At 43.1% G+C, this 22,841-nt stretch overlaps 1 protein-coding gene across 2 annotated transcripts; it reads left to right on the forward strand.

Annotated features, from left to right (window-relative positions):
- The first annotated feature begins 8,427 nt into the window (after window positions 1-8,427).
- LOC138919414 (butyrophilin subfamily 3 member A3-like) lies at window positions 8,428-21,922 on the forward strand. 2 transcript variants are annotated; one of them, XM_070244172.1, is made up of 10 exons: window positions 8,428-8,590; window positions 9,560-9,703; window positions 12,549-12,674; window positions 12,931-13,278; window positions 14,691-14,972; window positions 16,548-16,706; window positions 16,875-16,895; window positions 18,133-18,159; window positions 18,612-18,638; window positions 20,182-21,922. In XM_070244172.1, exons 3-10 carry the CDS (start codon window positions 12,590-12,592, stop codon window positions 20,709-20,711), a joined length of 1,479 nt encoding a protein of 492 aa, XP_070100273.1. In that variant the 5' UTR covers window positions 8,428-8,590; window positions 9,560-9,703; window positions 12,549-12,589; the 3' UTR covers window positions 20,712-21,922. The 2 variants fall into 2 exon arrangements, with proteins under 2 accessions (XP_070100273.1, XP_070100274.1); XM_070244173.1 differs by having other exon boundaries at window positions 8,432-8,590; window positions 9,557-9,703.
- The last annotated feature ends 919 nt before the right edge of the window (window positions 21,923-22,841 follow it).

Below are 22,841 nucleotides of genomic sequence, written 5' to 3' on the forward strand. Positions count from 1 at the left end.
CCTCATTTATGCAATATGTATTAACTAAGTGCTTTTCATATGCCAGGCCATAAAGGAAACTAAATAGATGCAGCAATAGAGAATAAAGGAGGTACACTTATTAGAGGAGGGAGGTCAGGGAGCATCTTTCTCAGGAGATGACATTTAAAACAAGACACAATGGATAGAAAGGAATCGAAATATTAAGATGCAGGACTTCTCCCATTCCAGGCAGAGTGGGGGGCAGATACAAAGATCCCAAGTTGGGAAAGATCCAGAGTATTTGAGGAACTGAAAGAAAGCCCATGTGCATGGAAGGGGCATTGTGAGTGGATCTAGAGATGACAGGAGATGTAGTGCAAGAGATAAGTGGAGTTGTATCATGAAACATCTTCCGGACCATGCTGTAGTCTTTGGGTTTATTTTAAGTGTGATGGGAAACCACTGTGGACTTCTGAGCTTGAGAATGACATCATCTGATTTATGGTTTTGAGGATAACTTTGGCTCCTGCTGTGTTGAGAATAGAGTGTAGAGAGGCAAGATGGCAAGGAAGGAATCCAGTTAGAATGGTACACTGGGAATCCAGGCAAGATATCATGGTGGCTTTGATGAAGATGGTGAAATGTGGTTGTTGGATTTGAGATACGTTTTGAAGGAAGAGTTGAAAAAACTTACTGATAGGTCCATTTGATAGGTCCTGCTTAGATTTTTGGCTCAAGCCACTGGGTAGAATGATGGGGAATTTCTAGGATGAAATTAAAAGCTTTCTTTTGGAGTGGAGTCAAGTAGGCAACTGAATGTATGAGTCTGGAATGCCTGGATGATGCTGGAGCTTGAAACTTGGAAGTCATGCGTGCACCTGGAATTTAAAATCATCTGATTGGATGAGATTCCTTAGGGAGAGTGTTCAGAGAGAAAAGAACAGAAGTTCAAAGCACATTTAGAGGTTGAGAAAAGGAAGATCCAGCAAAGGAGACTGAGAAAAGTAACCAGTGGAATAAGAAGAATATTGCGGGAGGATGCGTGTCCCAGAATCAGAAGAAAGAAAATATGTCAAGGAGGAGGAAATGTTTATGTCAAATGTGGCTGAGAGTTTGAATAAGGTGAGAACTGACAGTTGACGATTAGATTTGACAAATGAAAGTGAGTGCTGAACTTTGATGAAGAACAAATGAAGAATCAGAGACATAGTGAGGGGTAGGTTGGTTTTACTGCTCGGCCAGGCAGAGAAGCCCTGGTCCAGGAAAGAGGTGCTTGGCTCTGTAGTGTGGGCTCCAGATGAGCCACTGAAGAGATAGTTTAAGCTTTGGAAACAGATGTGAATAAGTATACTTAAGAGAAAAGGAATCAACCATAAAGGATTCTCTTAAATAAATAACGTAGGGAAGAAAACAGAGATTTGAGGGCTTTTAGAAGGAAGAACTGAGAGGATGTTACAGATTTTCTCTTTGAAGTGATATTTTCCTCTTTATTTGGCAGGGACTGGGTGTTACCGTTTGCGAGTCCTCAGTATCTAGCACAGGGGAAAACCGTCTGCAGAAACAAACTGTAAAGGGAGTCGACTTTCAGTCATGGCTTGCATTGGTCAGGGTAAACTAACTGTTGTAACAAACAACCCCAATGTCTCAGTAGATAAACATAATAAAAGTGTATTTCTCTATCTCTTCAGACTTCAGGGCAGATCATATGCGGAGGTGAGCTCTGCTTCACACAGATTTTCTAGGGCCTCTCTGTCCTCTACATTCAGCCAGCAGATGGGGAAAAAGAGGTAGAAATATTGTGCAGAAGATTTCTCATGGGCCAGGCCTGGAAGGGGCCAACTCTCCTCCTGGGCACGCAAGGAAGGCTGGGAAATGTTTTTGCTGTGTCACCAGGAGGACAGGGTCTACTGTTTGGTGGACACATAAAAGTGTCAACACAAATGATCCATCACCAATCTATAAATCAAAATGGGATGCGTTTATTCTGAGTCAAACGTGAGGACCATATAGGCCAGGAGAGCCCTTCCACAAAGGAATGGAGCACTTGAAACAAGTGGGAGTGTACACAGTGGTTATATACTGTCACAGAGCATGTATCACACATGACTGAAATGTCCCTTTTACAGTAGTCACAAGATTGCCCTGTCAGCACAGTGATTGATGGACATAGCAGGTAGTAGATCTGCTGTCTCCATGGACACAGCAGGAAGCAAGTTTGTTGTCTTCGGCTAGGGGTCACAGGTGAGGGCAGCAATCAATTCCTAGTCTAGGGAGAGATGCTTGTCCTTAAGGAAATGCTAATATGGGGGAAGTTGCACCTTTATCTTGAGGGCATTTGTTCTTGCCTTAGGGACCTCGGAAATGCTGAAAGCAGATATACAGTGCACGCTTAACAGCCACGTCAGGCCCTTTTAGAAAAAAAATAAGGTTAGGCCAAATCAGCTTTACATCAAATGGCTTCCTCATATACTCCAATATATGCTATTGCTTGTCGTTTTTATCAAAAGTTTCTTTCATCTGATTCTTCTAAGCTATGAGATTCTGGGAAAGTGTGTTAAAGATGGGTAGTGATCAGATCAGGGATCCTACACAGTTGGCTGAAAAGCCCTGGCCAGCTAGTCCCCTGTGGGCTCCCCTTGGGCTTTGGGCTGGCAGAGAGGGATGGCTGCAGGCTCTCACAGGACCTTCCCCATTCCTTCACCCTACAAACATTAAGCACCACTTTGGAGCCCGGGACTGACAGTGCTGGACAGTGAGAATGCAGTGATGACCATGCACAGTCTCTACTTTCTCACGTCCTAGACCAGCAGAGAGAAATATGAAACTAGTTATAAAAGTGCAGTGACAAGTGAGAGATTTGTACAAAATGCTGCTGGAGAGGAGAGGATGGGGTGGGAAGGGGGAATTCCTGATTAGATACCCCTATTGCCCGGGACCTGGGACATCCAGATTTCAGGAATCTAGATTATCTTCTCCTTGTAAAAGTTTCTGAGCTCTCCCAGAGACTCTTTGAAACCTGTTCTTGAGGACATTTGGGAAGATGCTTATCACTCTAGCTGTTTGGAGAAGGAAGGAGAGGGCCTTCATGGGTTAGGGTCAGCTTCTTTTCTCCTCTTTCCCAGTCACTGAGGGCCCTGAGATGACATCGTTGACCTGGCTCTCTCTTGTTTCTTGCTCTTTCTGCAGCTAATGCGACTCTGGATCCAGACACCGCCTACTGTGAACTGTTTTTGTCTGAAGATTGCGAAAGTGTGAGGCAGAAAAATACACGGCAGGATCTCCTTGAAAAACCTGGAGGGTTTTTTCCTGACCCATGTGTGCTGGGCCACAAGCCCTTCTCTTTAGGGAGACATTACTGGGAGGTAGAAGTGGGCAATAGGACTTATTGGGAGCTTGGGGTTTGTGAGGAAAACACAGAAAGGTCCCAAGGAGGTCAGGGCCTTACACTTATTAGCACACAGTTCCAGGAACCAGAATCCATTTTCAGGTGACTCTGTGATTCCCCATATCCCTTCTCCAGGTCATCTGCTGTTCTGCGACTTGATGCCACATTCCACATTCTTACTTCTAATGCCACATCTTACCACCCCTGAGAATCCAGGCATTCCTTATCAAGCAATTTCAATGACCCTTTCAATGTCACTTTTCACCCCAGATTTTTCAAGATTTCTTTTCTGGTTTTTGAATTCACTTATTGCTCCTTTCCATAAATAACTTCCTACTTTTAAAGCATTTTACTGCATTAACTACTAAGTGCATATTCTTTAACAGTTTTCTAATAGACACACAGTTTTTCAATGAAAATTGAACCTTGCTGTATATGTTGTCCCATGACATGCTTTTTTTACAACACTTAATCTTAAATACTAATCTTGTATTATTGTTAATGAAGATAGTTTTCTTTCTTTGGTCTTACAAATGATGCTACTATAAACATCTTTGTATGTAAATCATTTTTGCATAGGTCCAGTCACTTCCACAGAATAAATTTCCCAATGGCATTTGTCATTAGGATCAATTCTTGAAAGTGCAATTGCTGTACAAAGGGGACTTGAATTGTTATTAAGTATATGCACACACCTAGCTATTTCCTACAGGAAAGGAGTCTCTGCAGACATTTTGGCATCTATCATGCTCAGTTCCTAAAGTTAACAGTAGAAGCCCATCCTTCAGTTTTTCAATCCTTCGGCATCAATCCCCGTCATCTCCCTCTCCTCAAGGGGAAACTCCAAGCTATCAACTCTGAGAGGGAGGAACAAATCTACTCTTTATTTAACATACATTTTTGTGGTTTATTGTTTATGAAACTGTTGTAAGAAAATTGCCTGAATCATTTCATTTCATCCTCACAGCAGCAATGCAAAAAGACAGACACTATTATTTCCCTTATTATGCAGATAAGAAAACTAAGGCAAAGAGAGGATAAGTAAGTGGCCCAACATCACACAGCTAATAAAGGTTACCCCGGCAGCCTGGCTTCAGAGTCTGTGGTTCACCTAATGCATTATGCCTCTCTTCTCACCAATTCTAAGTTCAGTGCTGATACCTACTCGTAGGTAGGTTTTCAATTAAAATTTGTGGAATTAATGAATTTTTACTGCCCCATTTCATACACATTTATCTCTCAGAGCTTCATGTAAAGTTCCTGATGAGAATTTGACCCAGGGCCCTATTTCCTCGGAAACCATAAAGTTAAGAGACAGAAAATGTTGTACTTAGAACCCCCTTATCTGAAGTTCAGCATCTTGGTTGGAAATCAAGGCTGCTTTTCTGGGTCAAAGTAACTTGGATCCTCCAGAGAAGAATGGAATGGTTCATTCTTATTGATATGATTTCTAGCAGCAAAGCTTTTGACAGACTCTGAGTTTTTGCTTTTTAATTATTTTATTGAGGTCACATAGGCTTATAACATTGGGTATGTTTCAGGTGTACATGATTATACTTCAATTTCTGTCCAGACTGCATTGTGTTTGCCACCAACAGTCTAGTTCTTATCCATCAGCTTATATGTGTGCCCTTTACCCCTTTTGCCCTCTCCCACCACTTCTCCTCTGGTAATCACTAATCTGTTCTTCTTATCTATGTGTTTGTTTTTCTTCCATATGCGAGTGTAATCATACGGTATCTGTCTTTCTGCCTGACTTATTTCACCTAGCATAATACTCTTAATGTCCATCTACGTTTTCACAAATGGCACCATTTTGTCTTTTTCTTATGACTGAGTGGTGTTCCATTGATTGTATACATCACATCTTCCTTATCAATTCTTTCAGTGTTGGGCACTTGGGTTGCCTTCATGCCTTGGCAATTGTGAATAAAGCTGCAATGAACACAGCGGTGGACAAATCTTTTTGGATTATTGATTTCATGTTCTTTGGATAAATATCCAATAGTTGAATGGCTGGATCATACGGTATTTCATTTTTATTTTTTTGAGAAATCTCCATACTATTCTCCCTTGTGGTTGCATAAGGTTGCATTCTGACCAAAGGTGTATGAAGGTTCCTTTTCTCCACGGCTTCTCCAACCCGTGTTGTTCCTTCTCTTTTCTAGCCATTCTTATGGGTGTGAAGTGATATCTCATTGTGGCTTTGATTTGCATTTCCCTAACAATTAGTGACGTAGAACATCTTTTCACTTGCCTGTTGGTCATGTGTGTATCTTCTTTGGAAAAATGAAAAATATCTGTTCATATCTTCTGCTCATTATTTGATCAGGTTGCTAATTTTTTGTTGCTGTTGAGTTGTGTGAGCTCTTTATATATTTTGGAAATTAACTCCTTGTTGGATATATGATTTGCAAATATTTTCTCCCAGTTGGTGGGTTGTCTTTTCATTTTGTTGATGATTTCCTTTGCCCTGCAGAAGCTTTTTAGTCTGATGTACTCCTACTTGTTTATTTTTTCTTTTGTTTCCTTTGCCTTAGTAGACGTGATACCCAAAAAGATACTGCTAAGACCCATGTCAGAGAAAATACTGTTTATGTTTTCTTCTAGGAGTTTAATGGTTTCAGGTCTTACATCAAGGCTTTAATACTTTTTGAGTTAATTTTTGTGTATGGTGTAAGATAATGGACAGGTAATCTTCAAAAGGAGTCTAAGAACATACAATGGAGAATGCAAAGTCTCTTCAATAAATGGTGTTGGGAAAACTGGACAGCCACATGCAAAAAAATGAATGTTATTGAATTTTTAAAAGGAAGTTTCTCAGTGAGTGAGAAAACAGGAAGCACTCAGAGAAGGGTGTGGTTTTTCCCCACATTGCAGCTGCAGCATGACTTTGGGAGAAATATTATTTCTGTTTACTACGTGATTACTTTATCAAATATGTCTGTTATCCCAACCTGATGACTGGCAGGTCTTATTGTAACATTCTGAGCTAATTTTTACATTCTCTTCCCATTGTAATGGAATGCCCACTCTCCTCTTTTATTTTGTCTCTGAACCCAACCCCATGCCTCTCTTCAGCTTCCTTCAAAGGTGATTTTTATGCCTGCTCTTCCTCAAGTGATTTGTGGGCCCTATATCCTGCAGACCCTCCAGAACATTGATTCCCTTCTTGTGGTTTCAGTGAAGAAGAGAGCACTTCTCTAGCAGATTCCAGGGAATGGACAGAAGGGCCCTGAGGCAGGGCTGGTCCCTGTCTCAAGCTGTTGCTGAGAGGCAGTCCTGGAGCCTCCTGCTCACACAGCCTCCTGGAGGGAGCCTGATTCTTACTAGGAGGGGCCAGGTACCTGGGGCCAGACTGTCAATATCATTGGGGATGGATAGGCATTTAGGAGCTAGAGATCCCCAGATAAACATATCCCACTGTTCATTTTAGAAGATATGACTAGAAAGTACTCTTACATTTGTATTTCAAACAGAGCATTGGTGCCTCCAGCATTTCAGGAATCTGTTCTTCGACGTGATAGGTGTGCTGAAGTATCCAGGGGAAAGTGCGTTGATGTCTGCAATTTACTTTAAAAGGCATCAAATAAATAAATAAATAAGTAGATGGATAGATAAGGATGGATAGGGGATGAATATAAGGACAGACTATAATTAATCAAGTATAGTAAAATTTTCACTGTGAAATCTAGATAGTAGGTGTATTTGGCAGTCATTGAAAAAGTCTTTCAACTTTGCTGTATGCTTGAAAAGTTTCATGATAGACTGCTGATGGGGGGTGGTGGGGAGGGAAGAATTGTATTTTGCTATTGATAACAGACGCCAGAAGTACCATTGGCTTCAACAAAACAAAGGTTTGTTTTCCTTTCACGTAAAATGAATTCAGAGGGCAGCAGTCCAGAGCTAGTCTGGCAGCTCAGAGATGGATCCATGCCACAGCCTCCTTCTGTCTTTATTCTCTACCATCTCAGAATGTGGCTTCCATTTTGGTCACAAGATGGTCCCTGTACTCCAGCTCCAAGGACCATGTTCTAGACAAAAAGACGAAGGAGGAAGTAGGAAGAATATGGGCCTCTCTTGAGAAACACAACCCAACTACCTCCACCTACAAATCATTGGCTCGAACTTAGTCCTTTGGTCTTTCCTATTCTATAAGGGGGATGGGTGCATTGAAGTAGTCCCCCAAAATGGGTTTGATCAATAAGGAGAAGCAGGGAATAGATACTGTACAACCACCAGCCATGTCTACCACAAAGCCTAAATGCAAACTGCTGGAATTTAATCAAATTCCACAAGCCAAGTTCACTTCAAAGCCCTAGAAGCTTTAATCACTGTCTTGAGATCACAATAATGTGTCTTGGGAGGCCCTAGGCCACAGATAGGACCAGTTATTCTCAAATACACCTTATAGAAGCAGGATTCACAGCCTATCCAGAGTCTAACCTCAGAGAATACAGAATCCTGCAGGCAGAGGAGAAACAAATATACGTGAAAATACAAATGTAGCGCAAGTAAGGGGCAGAGAGTGGATGAAGCTCTCAGCAACCCTCCAAATAAGAATGCTCTGAAAATGTAAGACATGCCCATCAGTTACTGGCAGCACTGCCTCTGGAAACCATAAAATTATATGATGTGGTCACGGATCTGAGACTTGAGTTTCAGAGGTGCTAAAACAGTAGAGTGGATCTGGTTTTCTTTCTGTTCGTACATCCATTTGGCTCTGTTGTAAAAGATGTCCTCCTCCATGTGTCCACCTACATGCACACAGATGTTATAAAATGACCACAGAAATGTTGTAATTAACGCATCTCTTCCTCTCTTCAGTCTTTAAAGTCTTCTAATTTTTCTGCTTAGTTCTGCTGATAAAAGTATTGTGATATAAAAGACATAAACAAATGTATGTAATGAAATACTGATTATACACAAACACACAATGATTCAAATAGGTAAACATAAACAGTGGGGGAATTAGGGCTGTAATTTTTCTTCTTTTCTACAGTCCCATACAGTTTCAGTTTTCCTTCTACCTTCCTCATTGGTGTCTGCCCAGCAACTGATGAGAAATACCCCTCTGAGCCAATCAGAAAAGTAATTCTTCCAAAGAGAGACTGCTTCTCTTTCTCACAGGAAACAGCCTTTCTTTCCTTTCTCTTTCTTTCAGAGCTGACTGTTAACTACAACGGAGAAGTATTGATTACCTTCATTCTGTGGGCTATAATTTTCAGATGGAAATGCCAAGGGGTAAGTGGGGGAAATTGGTAAAAGCCAGTGCCACAGGCCCTGGAAGGAGAGAGGCTAAAAAGCTGAGAGTGGGTACAGGGAATTCCTCACCCAGAGAAAGGGGTTTGATGCTTGTGTGTGAGATGAGGGGATGGGGGATGAGGGCAGGTGCAAAAGGTAAGGCCCTGCATCGGGAAATTTGCTGGGAGAGAGACAACCTGAATGAAGAAACTTGCCAACTGGGTATTCTTAAGAACTTACTCTAGCCAGAAAGGAGCAGAGGACTCAATCTCTCCAGCTCACGTCTAGGAAGGCATCCTAATAGATTCTAAAAAAAAAAGTGCCTCAAAGAATTATATGTAAACATGTTCATTACAGAATTATTTATAATATAGAAAAATCTGCATCAACCTCCATTTGCAGCATACGTATCCATATGCAACAGTTGGAGCATGAATAAACAACACGTTGTCCAATCGCAGAGGGATTATCATACAGTTATTAGGAATTACGTTTTTAATAAAGAGCTTCGTTTATAATTGTAGCAAAATTGGATTCACCTTGGGTATCTAAATTGTGTCTACAGTTTGCTATTGTAGATTTTACTGTGTTGAACAGCCTTAAACAGAACTCCTTGTGTTAACATCTGATTGCTTTACTTTAAGAGTAATTCGTACAAGTGGAATTTCTGGATCAAACGATGAAACATTTCTAAGGCATTTGGCATATATGTGTATATATATATATATATATATATATATATGGCCAAAATACTTCCAGAAATATTTGCATTCTCGTGAAGTGAAGTTTATCATTACCATAACAGAGTATTTAAATTATATATTTTTCCCTATTTTAAAATTATGCATAATTAGGAACAAAAATCAAGAAATACCCTAAAAAGTAAGTGTAAACATTTTTCCCCACTCTGAGGACAGCAGGGAAATTTTGGCTATTATAGTAATAATAATACTGTCCTCTCTCTAGCAGCATAGAGAACAGTTTGAAGAGGAGAGGATGGACTGGAAGACAACATTTTGTCTGAAGGTGTTCAGGCTTCAGACAAGGGTCTGAAGCACCGCCAGCTGACCAGACTTCTACTCCCTTGTCCCCCGGCAGTTCCCGGACTTGCAGGTACTATGACTGGGGCCTCATCTGGTTTGTTTTTGAGGAGTTGGTATTTTCTGAACAACAAATATGTTGCAGTCACTATAATTGCTTGTAACAATGATTTATTATTAAGTTATATACGAAAACTTTTAAAATTTAAAACATTCATATAATTTTCAAAATATAGGGCAAAAAGGATAAAAGTATCTTTTATTCAATCCCCAACTCTCAGTGTAGCCTGTATCCTTTCAGTCTTCTTTTAGGGCAATGACAAAAATGTATATACAAATTTATAGCTTTGTTTTTTTTTAATAGAATCGTTAGTATTGTTCTGCAATGCGCTTTTTGTTCACTTAATATATCTTGATTATCTGGGTTAGTGATTATAAATTAGTCTTAACTGCCTCATTGAATTTTTTTGTAGCAATGAGCCATTATTCAACTAACCAGTCTCCAATGTTTAGGTTCTTGATCGCTCTTTTACTTTTAAAGATAATGCTGCAGTGTCATCCTTACACGTTCCTCTCTCTGGATTCATGCAAGTGCTTTGCTGACCCAGATCTGGAAGGGGATCTGCTGGGCTGATTATGCACACTTCAAAGTTCATATTTCACATTGTTTCATGAGTAACTGAAGTTCAAATAGGTTTTGTCACATGGCTGACTTCACACAGCTTGTGAATCCGAGTGCCATTACCTAGTTTCCACATCCTTTTTGTTCCCACACCTAACAGAGTGGGCCTGGCACATAATGTGTGCTTAGTAAATGTTTATTGAATGAATGAATGATAAGATGGGTGATAGCTGGTCTTATTCCTAGCTCTCCCATTCACTGGTCTTGTGATTAAGAAGTGGTGGGTTCAGCCTCTGACTCCAGAGCCTCCACCAGGGGGTCTGCCTGGATCTTAAGCAGAGTCTGATGCGGACATGATTTGAAGGTGGTGATGGCTATGGGTTGAGGCTTGGAGGATTCCACAGTGTTGCTCCCAAGATGTGCACACCATCAAGTCATTTGTCACCAACCAATCCCACATGATATCTTCAGGGAAGGAGAGGATACAAGATGGGAGAGGACCAAGGGGGAAGGGAGGGTTTAGGTCCCGAGGTCTCAGTCCTGTCTCTGAGTAATCCACCTAGGCCTGCTCTCAGGCTCTCCACTATCTAGGGATTCAAACAAATCTGGAGTGGCTGGGATGGAAGCCAAGCATGAACTCCAGTTTGAATCAAGCCTTGCCAGCTGGCGACAGCCCCACACTTCCTTATCACAAAGGTTCACAGTGATGCCACAGACCATGCCTAAAAGATGGTGGAGTTGCTTTTCTGAGCCAAGAAACAGTTGGGAGCACTGGGCTGGGAGTGGGGAGTTGCAGGGGTCCTGCCTCTGAGCTTAGAGAACCTCAGCATTTTGTAGAGGCATGAGCTTTGTTAGGCTGCTATGTGCTCCCGGCTGGACATATTGGCCCCTTGTTCATAAGTCCCAGCTCTTACATCTCTGCCTCTGAAACCCACTTCTCTACCAGTGGAAAGACTAAGACCAGGGAAATTACCCATTGCTGGTGAGCCCAGAGGCCATCTGCCAAGGAGCATTGGTGAACATCTAGAGAAAGAAAGGCAGGAAATGAATAATTTCCTTCCTATGGATATTTCTCCTCAAAAGAACAATTGTGAAAAGAGTGCACTGAAGCATACCCAGTTGTAACACTCTTACATGCATATTCAGGACATGCTTGTTCCTTGAAACCACTTCACTGGAAAGTAGGAATAAATACATTAATACGGACAAGTCCCAGTGGGAGCACAGGAGGCCAGGCTGTGCTCTCTGAGTCAGACTAAAATAGCAGGTCACTACAGAGGCAGGTCACTACTTGTCTTCATAACTTTCCACCTCCCATCTTGCCAGATGACAACATGTTAATCTGATCATCTAAATTGATTTAAAATTCTAATATTTATTGGTTAATATGTTACCCCTCATCCATTCACTCATTCAACAAATATTTACTGAGGGTTCCCTGTGAACCACACACTGTTGTACCAGCTCTTACATATCAGTAAACAAAATAGACCAATATCTTTAGTTTGTGGAGCTTCCATTTGAGCAGGTAGAGACAGACGGTGAACACATGATATGTTAAATGGGGAAAATTCAATGGGCAAAAGAGCAGGCTCAGGGGGTTGGGAGCAGTTGCCATAATCCTGTGGTCAGGGAAAGTCTCATGGAGGAATGAACTTTAGAGGAAGACCTGAAGGAGGTGAGGGAGTGAGCCTGTGGATACTGGGGTCAGAGAGTTCCAGGTAGAAGAAAGAGTCAGGGCCGAAGTCCTCTGTTCTGGCCTGTTCAAATACCAGCAAGAAGGGCAGTGTGTCTGGAGCAGATGAGGAGAGTAAGGCAGATGAAGTGAGAGGCGCAGGTCCTGGAGGGCCATGTGGGCCATTGTAAGGACTTCAGCATCTACTCTGAGTGAAATGGGAGCCACTGGAAGGTGTTGAGCAGTGTAGTGACATGATGTGACTCAAACACCATTCAGGTTCTTGTGTTGAGCACAGATTATAGGGGACACATATTGAATCAGGGGACTCAGAGAGAGACACATTTGGACTGTAGAGTCAAGGATTTCCTGATGGGTTAAGGGTTAATACATGTACCTTTATCAGGACATACATAACATTTATATGTTAAATGTATGTATACTTAACATTTCATATTTTTACGAGTGATTTTTTATGTTGGAACTCAAAGGTTAAGAGACTCTCAAACAGAAATTTTAGTAGGAAAGGATGTTGAGTCACCATATTAGTGACTCTGTGTTTCACCCTGAGTCAGCCTTTGGAGATGGAAGTTTAATGTGGAATTCTTCATCTTCTTCCAGGTCATAGTTTTGCCTCTTTCCACCGTCTCTCTGCAGCACAGATGAAAATGGCAAGTTCCTTAGATTTCCCTCTGCTCGACCTCTTTGTCTGCCTCGTCTTGGTCCAGCTGCTTACCCCTTGCTCAGGTAGGGAACATTCTGATTTTATGTATCTGAAGAAGACAATTACCTGTTAGTGCCCTGTCAGAACCTCTGACAACTTATCATACCTATAAATCCAATCCTAATTGAAGGCGCACATGCCATTAAGACAAATTTTACTTCTGTCAGGATCCTGTTCCTCTCTAGGTTTTCCGTACCTCACCAACCTGTGTGAGATCCCCCCTCCCTTACCTTCGTTGTCCCAACTTCCTCTGATGGAGCTTCTCCTTTTACTTATCAGCTCAGTTTTCTGTGATTGGACCCCCTGGCCCCATCCTCGCCATGGTGGGTGAAGACGCTGATTTACCCTGTCATCTTTCCCCGAAGATGAGTGCGGAGACCATGGAGCTGTTGTGGGTGAGATCCAGCCTTAGGGAGGTAGTATATGAGTATGCAAATGGGAAGGAGGTAGAAGAGAATCAGATGGCAGAGTATCGAGGGAGAACTTCGATTTTAAGAGATGGCATCACTGAAGGGAAGGCTACTCTCCGAATTTATGATGTCACAGCCTCTGACAGTGGAAACTACCTGTGTTATTTCCAAGATGAAAACTTCTATGAAAAAGCCATGGTGGAGCTGGAAGTTGCAGGTGAGCCTCCAAGTTTTGTTCTCAGCTCATTCCTCCCTGGGACCTGGAAGTGGAGGAAGAAGTCCTCCTCCAAATCCACCTCAGAGCATCCTGGCTGGTCACTAGGAAGTGCCTCCACTGCCTTCCCACTTTGTTTCTTAGGCTCTTGGGAAAGACACAGGTTTTCGTCTAGGAATAATCCCTCTTGTACCATATAACATCAAGCAACGAACTCCCTCATGCTGGCCACCAGGGTCTAAGACAGGAATTGAAAGGTCAGAGTTAGGAAGAATAAGAAAATATCTCCTCAGTGATGGCACAGAGTTGTTTGGGTTCAGTTGTGTTCCAGATGGCTTCTGTGGCTCCTCCAGGTGCACACTGCTCTGGGCCCCCAGAGGCTGACTTGTAGGACAGCATTTGTGCTGCCAATGTTCTCCCACCAAAGGCCCCCAGGATCACACCAGCAGTTGACCAAGTTGTGTTTATTACTTGTTGCAGGGAGGGAGAAGGCTCATGTGTGGTAATCGTGGGGTGTCTCAGTTAAGATGGTGTTAGAGAAGATTGGTATAGAATTTGGGCTTTTGTTAGGGGATTCAGGAGGGTTTATGGAAGTGGGACTTTGATCTGGCTTGGGTCTATCAGGAAACTGGAGGGTGTGATTCTGTGGGTGGGTGTCTTAAGTCTTATCAGGAGGAAGACTAGAGTGAAGCTAAAGCCGTAATTGGTTAAGGAGCGGCAGTCACTCATAGCCAGGATAGGGAAATGTTTAGTCGTGATTGTGGTTTGGACTGTGTACATGTTTTCCTCTACGGTCAAACATGATTGTTGAGTGGTCTTCTTTTTGTCTTGACCCATCATAGTGACAAGGTCCCTTTGTCTGATGTTGACGTACCTTGAAATTGCTTATGTTCAACAGGAGAACACTGAAACCAGGCCGATGTCCAGATGTCAAGGGCTGCATTTCTCTTTCTCAGGGCTCTGTCTTGCCTGTGGTTTCTGGCTGGGTTGGTCAATAGGGGGCCAAAGCAGAGAATGGAGGGAAGGAGAGGAGAGAGAGGTCCAGGTACTTACCCCATAGGCTTTCTCCCTGTAGGACCACCTCTAGCTGGCTGCATTCCATTCCCAAAGCTCCCAGCTCCTCTCAAGAAAGCTGTCTCTATATGATTTTCTTCTTTAAGGCTTCAAAATGGCTTCTTTTCCACCTCCCTTTGGGTTTAGCGGTGGCTGGTAACAGCTCCACTATTCTTGGCCCTGGGGTGTTGCTCCATCCTATGTAGTTTTCCCCTCACCACAACCATGCATTTGTAAATACCTCCTTCATGAAACTCCCCTTGAATTATCTAATGTGCTTGTGTCATTGGATTCCTGTTGAGACTCTCATTAATGCAAGAGGCTTCTTTGTAAAGAATTCAGGCTCAATTATCCTTCCACAGCATTGGGTTCTGATTGTCACATTGAAATGAAGGGTCATGAGGATGGAGGGATCCATTTGGATTGCATGTCCGCTGGCTGGTATCCTCGACCCGAAATACAGTGGATAGACGCCAAGGGAACAGACATGCCAGCTGTGCCAGGACCTTTGGAGTTGGACGGAGCAGGTCTGTATGCAGTCGCAGCATCTGTGATCGTGAAAGATGACTCTGAAGACGAGGTATCCTGTATCATCAGAAATCCCCTCCTCAGGCAGGAAAAGTCAGCCAGGATTTCCATCGCAGGTCAGTACCCTGCTTAGTCCTAGGTATACTGTGCTTAGCTGTGGCTACTGAAAGAAGGAAGACGTGTAATTCTTTGTTGCTGATTTGGATCTTTGTAGTGAATATAAGGCACAGAGCAGGGATCCAGAGCCTTTTTCTTACTTTTGGCATGTTTCTTTTCCCCATAAAGCTATTTATGTCACAAATATTTACTAAGTATTTCCTGCGTGCCAGGCACTGTGACAAGCAGTGAGAACTGGGGGAACATGGTAAAGATCAGACCCTTAAGCAAAGACAAATGACAAAATGGGAAAAAAATATGTACGATTGATGTCTTATAGAAGGAACTAATCTGCTTACAATATAAAACAACTCAAAATGAAAATGAGCAATAGAAAATAGAAAAATGAGCAAAGGGCATGAATTATTAGTTCACATAAAAGGGAATAACACATAAGGTGATGTCCCATCTCAGTCTATAGAGGAGCAAGTATTAAAACATTTACCACTTGTGATTGGAAACTAAACAAAAGACAACAAAACCAGGTTGCAGATCACACATTCTGATGGCAGGATTGTGGAGAGAGAGTCACTTTCAGGCATTTGTAGGTACAATTTGGTATATTTTTGGTATAAATTAGCACAACTTCTATTAGGGGCAGTAAGCAGTATTTCTCCCAACTACTTATATATTCATCTCAGAATCCCACTTCTTGGAACTTCTCTGACAGATATGCTTGTATGAAATGTATGCGTATGTATGAAATGACTCATGTAAAAGGCTATTTGTTGTAGCATTCATTATGATAGGGAAAAGTTTGAACTTATGCAAAAGTCCACCAGTGGGGAACTTCTATGCAATGGAATGTTGCACAGCTGGGAAAGAAAACACAAACATTTGCTCTGTCCTAATGTGGCAGATTCTCTGAGATGAAGAGAAAAAGCCACATGCAGAGTGGTTTGTGTAGAATGCTGTCTTTGGTGTAAAAAAGAAAAAAATAGAAGGATATTTATATTTAAAAAATTTAATACACACTTGAATAACACTCACTTCGTGTCAAACTCTTCATAAGCATTAATTTAATCCTTTAACCTTATGAGTACGGTACTATTATTTCCCTCATGTTACAGATTAGGACACCAGGAACAGAGCGGTTAAGAATTAGTCCAAGATCCCACAGCCAGTCAAGTGGAGGAGCCAGAATTTGAATGCAGGCCCTCCAGCTCCAAAGTGCCTATTCTTAACAACCATGTTAAGCTGACTAATCAGATACTAATAAATGGGGGGAGGGAGGAGGCAGTGGATGGGAGACTTGGACAACGTTCTATATTTTTTTGATATTTGAACCATGTAAATGTAAACTATTGAAAAATTAAATTAGAAAAAATGTGATTCTGATGCTCAAGTAACTCCTATTCACATGTGAGAAGCAGACATTTCAAGACAAGGAATAGACTATTTTATGGTAAGAGTTTACCGAAGTTTTCCCCAGAGTTTTCTGCGACTTTAGGTGGAGAAGAATCATTTAAGGTCATGAGATCAACTCTGTGATCCCCACCCTGGGGATGAGAGGCTAATGCTCCATTCCATTGCAGACCCCTTCTTCTGGAGAGCCAGGCCCTGGATAGTAGCTTTGGCTGGGACCCTGCCTGTCTTGCTGCTGCTTCTTGCAGGGGCTGCTTACTTCCTCTGGAAACAGCAGCAGGTGATAAAGAGAGAGCAAGCAGAAAAGGAAGAGGAACGAAGGGAAAGAGGTATCAGACCAGGGAGGGAACCTGAGGCACTGGCTTAGGGGAGGGTGCCCCTAAGGATCTCACTCCATCGCCACCCCAAGCACCAACCACTGTACTGGGTCATTAGTAGGTTTTATTTTCCAAAGGTCCTCCACATAACAGTAATTTTTTTCCCTGCTTATTTTCCAGGGTGCCTCCAGCGTATACTGTGTAAGTTCAGATTCCCCGAGGGGTCCACCATGGCTCGGTATCTCTGCCTTAAGCTGCTTCATGACCCTTCAGGTTCCTTCCATTGCAGATGTATGAGAGATGGATCGCCTGTCATGGCTCATGCCTGAGCGTCTCTGACACTTTCTCTGAATTTGCTTCTAAGACTCTCTGCTCCAATATTTCCCAGCCCCTTTCCTCACCCCTAACTCTGCCCAGGGCTGAAAAATATCCAGGATCCCTTTACCAAGGGAAAGAAATAAGCCTGGCTCTTTGGGGGGAAACATAAGGGAGTTGTGTTTTTATTAGGGAAAAGGGCCTTCAATCTCTCTCCAGGAGGGGCCCACAGACTCTTCAGCCCAGCAAGCACCAGGGAATATCCAGGGTGCACTTGACAGGAAAGGAGGAGGAGGGGGATGGAACTCCCTAGATAAAGTGCCCTCCCTATGCTGGGAATCTCACTAATTGCTTTACATAATCTGTAGGCTGCTGAGAAGAAAACAAAGAATGTAAGATTTAAAAGAATGAGGAAATATGAGAAGAAGGAGAGAGAAAAGTGCATTAAAAAAAAAGGAGTACCACAGTGGCTTAGTTGTCATAGACTTGTTAGAATTGCTTTTAAAAAAACAGTGTCTGAAATTCCCTCATTAAGTTGTCCGATTCTTTTTCGAAGTGGGCAGGACATCATAAAGCCTGAGAAAGATGGATTCTAGTACATATACATGTCCAGGTATACACACAGTGACACCTGTGCCCCTGTATGGGAGTATGGATACATACAGAATAGAGCTGCCAGGTCTCAGCTGGGAAAGCACTTGCATGGTGCCTGTGGTATATCAGCATGCAATTGATGGGAATAGGGAAGGCACTTCATCGAGGGAGTTCCATCCTCCTCCTCCTCCTCCTTTCTTTTCAAGTGCACCCCTATATGTTCCCTGGTGCCTTGCTGGGCTGAAGAGTCTGTAGGCCCCTCCTGGAGAGAGATTGAAGGACCTGTTCCCCATTAAAAACATGGCCTCCCTGTGCTTGCCCCCAAACAGTCACCCTTATTTCTTATTGATGTTCTCAGATTTCATACTAAGGAGGAGAGGGAGGAGCGCATTGAACAGGCAGAGGGAGAAGGTAGGGATGGAGGGGATGGGGGTCAAAAAGAAAGATTAGGTTGGTGCAAAAGAAGAGAAATTAGATCACACAGAAGTGACATAGTTCAGGTGACATCTCTACCTTTCTTCCATTGTAGGTGGATTGAAGTCTCTGTACTATGATGGTGAGTGACCCTGATGCTCTCTGAGTTTCCTGGCACATGTGTACTAAGCACTTAAACATTTTCTCTGTTGTATGACCCATTGGCATTCCCAGTAGTAATAATTAGATCTAGCCCAGAGGCTCATTTTCTGTGGGAGACACCACCCATGCTTTTCTGAAACCCCAGAAAGGACTTTCCAGACACAGGTTCTGGCCAGTTTCAGTCACCCCTTACCCTGCTGGCACGTAGGCTCACACCCTAGCAAAGCCTGCCCATTTCGCCTGCAGCCCCAGCATGATGGAGTGAAGGAAGTCCACTAGTTTTTAGATTCTGATTCGGCAGAGCTGTAGATTAAGGAAGCTGGACATTGGAAGAGACTGAAGAAAGGGAGAGGGAAAAAGCTTAGTGAGGAGAATGGATGCAGCAAGAACAGAAATAATGCCCGTTCCCTGTTTGTGTCTCCTGCCTTTCAGAATGGAAGATGGCCCTCTTCCAAGCTGGTGAGTGAATCACTGTATGTTCCCTAGGACAACAACCTGAGGGACCTTATGCCGTTTTTCTCCAACTCTTGAGATTCCGGGAAGAAATTCCCCATGACTGGGAGTGTTCCAAGTGGGTGACTTGAAGTCCTGGTCTCAAAGGTTTGCCCATCTCCAGGGCCTTCCTGCTGAGAGCCCAGAGAAGCAGGGAGGATTGCTCTCCTGGGTCCACAGATCTTCATGGGAAGGAAGAGGCATAAAGGGTAGACTGAGGGAAGGAGAGGCAGAGTGAACTAACACTGCAGGGAGAGGGAGGACGTGGAATGACCAAGGAGAGAAGGCAATGTGCAAAGATTTTTACTTTCCCCAAGCTTCTTATGCCACCTCCTGCTGCTGAGTGTCTCTAAGTCAGTTAACGTTCTGAACTTTAGTCTCCTCGTTTTTAAACGATGATCATAATCTCTATTATGTGAAGGTAGAGGTAAAGACTAAATGAGGTAATGAATGTGTATGGGTCATAAAAAACCAACTGCAAATAAACGGCATGTTCAAACTGGGTGGTTTGAAGAAGGTTTAGAAAAGGAACTCTTTACAAAGGCAGGATTAGGGTTAAAGGAAACCAACAAGGGAATGTGATGTTCCCCAGGGGTCACAACAGTGGTGATCTGTCACCACCCATAGGTTTGAAGGAACAGGGAGAGGGAGAAGTTACTGGAGCCCAGAGGAAGCCGTAGCTCAAGGACAGGGCTGCCTGAGAGGAGTCATGCCTGTGTTAGGCCATCACCATCCAACACTGGCTGGGAGGAAGTGGGGGAAATAAATGTTTGCTTCTCTTCTCTCTCTCCTTCCAATCCTCAGCTAGTACCTCCCATTGGCCAAACCCAATAGGTAACCAAGGCAAGGGAGCCCAGTGATGCTGTCCACAGAGGACAGATTGCTGGGGCCCAGAAGTGGGTAGAGGAAGGAAGAGAAGGGATCTGGGAGCACAGAAAGCCCCCAACATGCCCTCTAGCACAGAAAAGGCATGGAGCTACTATAACATCAGGTACTTCCTCCATGCCTGGCCCTGGGCTTCGTATAAAACATTTGTTGTCTTTTTCTACCCAGAGATTAGTACTTTTATCCCCATTTTCCAGATAAGGAAATTAAGGCTCAAAGATATATAGCTTCAGACTATGGAAAAAGAGACTGTAGAAAGAGAAAAGTTATTCAGCTCAGCAGTGGCAGAGCAAGGATTGAAATGTAAATCTATGTGACTATAAAGCACAGGTGGACTGAATCATTTTTGGGGAGAGAAATAGGAAAAAGATGGAAGGAAGGAGCCAACTAGTGACGTCAAGTTAGGCAGATCCTGACCCTAAACACTGTACTCCACTGAACAAAAGACCCCTGGCCCTTTCCTTCGGTGTTGCTGAGAGGGTCACATTCAAGGCAGGCTGGGGACACCAGGCTCTGGACTCGGCCCTCCTCTGCCAGACCCATGTCTTGAAGATCTTGAAGGTCTGATGATCTGAGGTCTGGGAACAATGATTGAGCCCACGACCCATGCCCAAACTTTCTGCAGCGGATGTGATTCTGGATCCGAACACAGCAAACCCCAATCTCCTTGTTTCTGAGGACCAGAGGAGCTTGCAGTGGGTGGACCGACGACAGAATCTGCCAGACAACCCTAAGAGATTTGATTCGGATTACTATGTGCTTGGCTGCGAGAGCTTCACATCAGGGAGACATTTCTGGGAGGTGGAGGTGGGAGACAGGAAAAACTGGCATGTCGGGGTGTGCATGGAGAATGTGGAGAGGAAATACTTCATTTATAGAGCACCCACAAATGGATTCTGGACTATGGAGCTGTCTAATGGGGAACACTATCAAGCTCTCACTTACTTCAGGACCAAGCTGACAATTGCCAACCCTCCTCAAAGAGTGGGGGTTTTCCTGGACTATGAGACTGGTGAGGTCTCATTCTACAATGCTGTGGATGGATCTCATATCTACACGTTCCCGCAAACCTCCTTCTCCGGGCCTCTGTGCCCTATTTTTGGAATTTCAACACTAGATCCCACTGCCTTGACCATTTGCCCAGCACTGACCTGAATGCAGAGTTCTCTTGTTACTGACCTGGTGTCTGAGCTTTCCCTGGAGACCCCAGGCACCCTGGGCTCTGCTGATTGGAAGGGACTCTAAGGATGAAGTAACATCCTAGCTTCCCCTTGCCCAGCGTGGAGCTGAGGGCCTCCTCCTTCATAGCAACACATCACAACAATGAAATACTTGCTAAATACACACACTGTGTGAAGCACTTCACTCATATTAATTCCATTATTCCATATGACAGTTGAGTTTGGTACCACTTTATTGTCTCCCTTCTATAGATAAGGAAACAGGGATGCAGAAAATTGAATTAACTTTCCCAAGGTGACTCAGCAGTGAATGACAGTTAGAATTTGAACAATAATAACTAAAATGTATAGATAACTGAAAATGTACTGGGTGTTGTGCTAAATGGTTTAAGTGACTTTTACTCATTTAACCCTTACAAAAACCCTGTGAGGTGGTCTCATTTTGAGAATGTGGAAACTGAGGCAGGCCCAAGTGAAGTAACTTATATAATTCACACAGAAATTTGTGCTGCTGGGAGAAGTTGAGGCCCTGTCCTACCTCCTGGCCCTACCCTGTTCTTTTCCTGTCCTGTTTTCCCCAAGGTACTATAAGCAGCCCTGAGTCTTGCTGCTCAGGGCACCCCAGGGTGAGGCTCACTGTAGGTGACTATGGAGGCCACATCCCCACTTGGTACCTTCAAAGTTGATTGTCAGAGCCATAGGTCTGGCACTTCATTGGGTTGAGTGTGCAGGGCGATGTGGTCCAGAGAGTGAATTCACAGGGACTGCATCATACAGGATGTGAAGGGATTAGAGACCAAACCCTTCACTAACAATGGACACATGAGTACTCACTCTGTCAATGTGATGCATGATTAAGGAGCCAGAACCAATCCTCCTACTTTGAAGTTCTCCACAAGCCTAAATTAACACCTAAAGATTGTCTATGGAATAACAATTTGGGAGGACAGAAGCTAGATGAACTTAAGTGGTATTTTTATCCACACTGTAGACTCCATCTCCAGGAAAGGGATATTTCCGCCCATGATCATGCATTGATGTCAATGGATGTTCCTTTGTACTGATGGATACTGGGGAAAGGCTACTCTTCATTATCATCACTGTTATTGTTCACCACGGTATCCACTCTACTCAGCATGTGGTTGTCAAGTTACATTTCTCAAATAAAATTATTAATAATCTTCACTCTTCAACTGAGCTTTTCCTAGATTTTAAACTCACACTGTTTAACCACCACAGTTTCACAGTTTCCTTCTTTGCAATATTTTCACAAAATCCTTATTTTGTTAGTTTTCTATTGCTGCCATAATAAATTAACACAAATTTCAGGACCTAAAGTAATGTAAATTTATTATCTCACATTTCTGTAGCTTCGAGATCCAACATGGGTCTCATCACGCAAATATCAAGGTGCCTGCAGGCTGAGTTCCTTTCCGGATGCCCTGGGGAAGGATCTGTTTATTTGCTCATTCTGATTGTTGGCAGCATTCAGTTTCCTGCAGTTGTAGGACTGAGGTTGCTATTCTTTACTGCGTGTCAACTGAGGGCTATTCTCAGCTTCTAGAGGTTGTCACCTTCCTGGGCTTGAGGCCCCCTTTCTCCATCTTCAAAGCAGCAATGGCAGCTTGAGTCCCTCTCAATCTTTGAATGTCTCTTGGTTCTTATTCCTTCAAATCTCTTTGATTCTTCTGCCTTCTTCCACTTTTAAGAACTCAGGTGATTATATTCAGTCCACCCAGATATTCCAGGATAATTTTCCTAAGATTCCAGGATAATCTCCTTACTTTAAGGTCCAAAATCTTAATTCCATCTGTAAGGTTCCTTTTTCCATATAATGTACCATATTCATGGGTTGCAGAGATGATGGTGTGGTGTATTTAGCCTGCTGCACTTACCATAGTCACAGCCTCGCTCACTCTGAAGGAGGAGGAGACCTCCATTCTGGTAGGCCCCTCTATAGACTAGGGGCCTCCATGATTGGAGATGCCTGTGAATCTTTGGAAATTTTATCTGTAGCTCTTTCTTCACTTACTAGACTAAGGTATACAGCTCAGCGTGTACTTCTCCAGAAAAGATAAATTTCACTGGTGGATACAATATGTGG

This window comes from Equus caballus, chromosome 20 (assembly GCF_041296265.1).
Source record: "Equus caballus isolate H_3958 breed thoroughbred chromosome 20, TB-T2T, whole genome shotgun sequence".
In the NCBI taxonomy this organism is placed as follows: Eukaryota; Metazoa; Chordata; class Mammalia; order Perissodactyla; family Equidae; genus Equus; species Equus caballus.

Coding starts and splice junctions, on each gene's coding strand:
- LOC138919414 (XM_070244172.1), top strand. CDS start 12,590: ATGAAAATGGCAAGTTCCTTAGATTTCCCTCTGCTCGACCTCTTTGTC. Junction 14,973..16,547: donor AGCCAGGATTTCCATCGCAG/GTCAGTACCCTG, acceptor ATTCCATTGCAG/ACCCCTTCTTCTGGAGAGCC. Junction 16,896..18,132: donor GTGCCTCCAGCGTATACTGT/GTAAGTTCAGAT, acceptor CTTCCATTGTAG/GTGGATTGAAGTCTCTGTAC.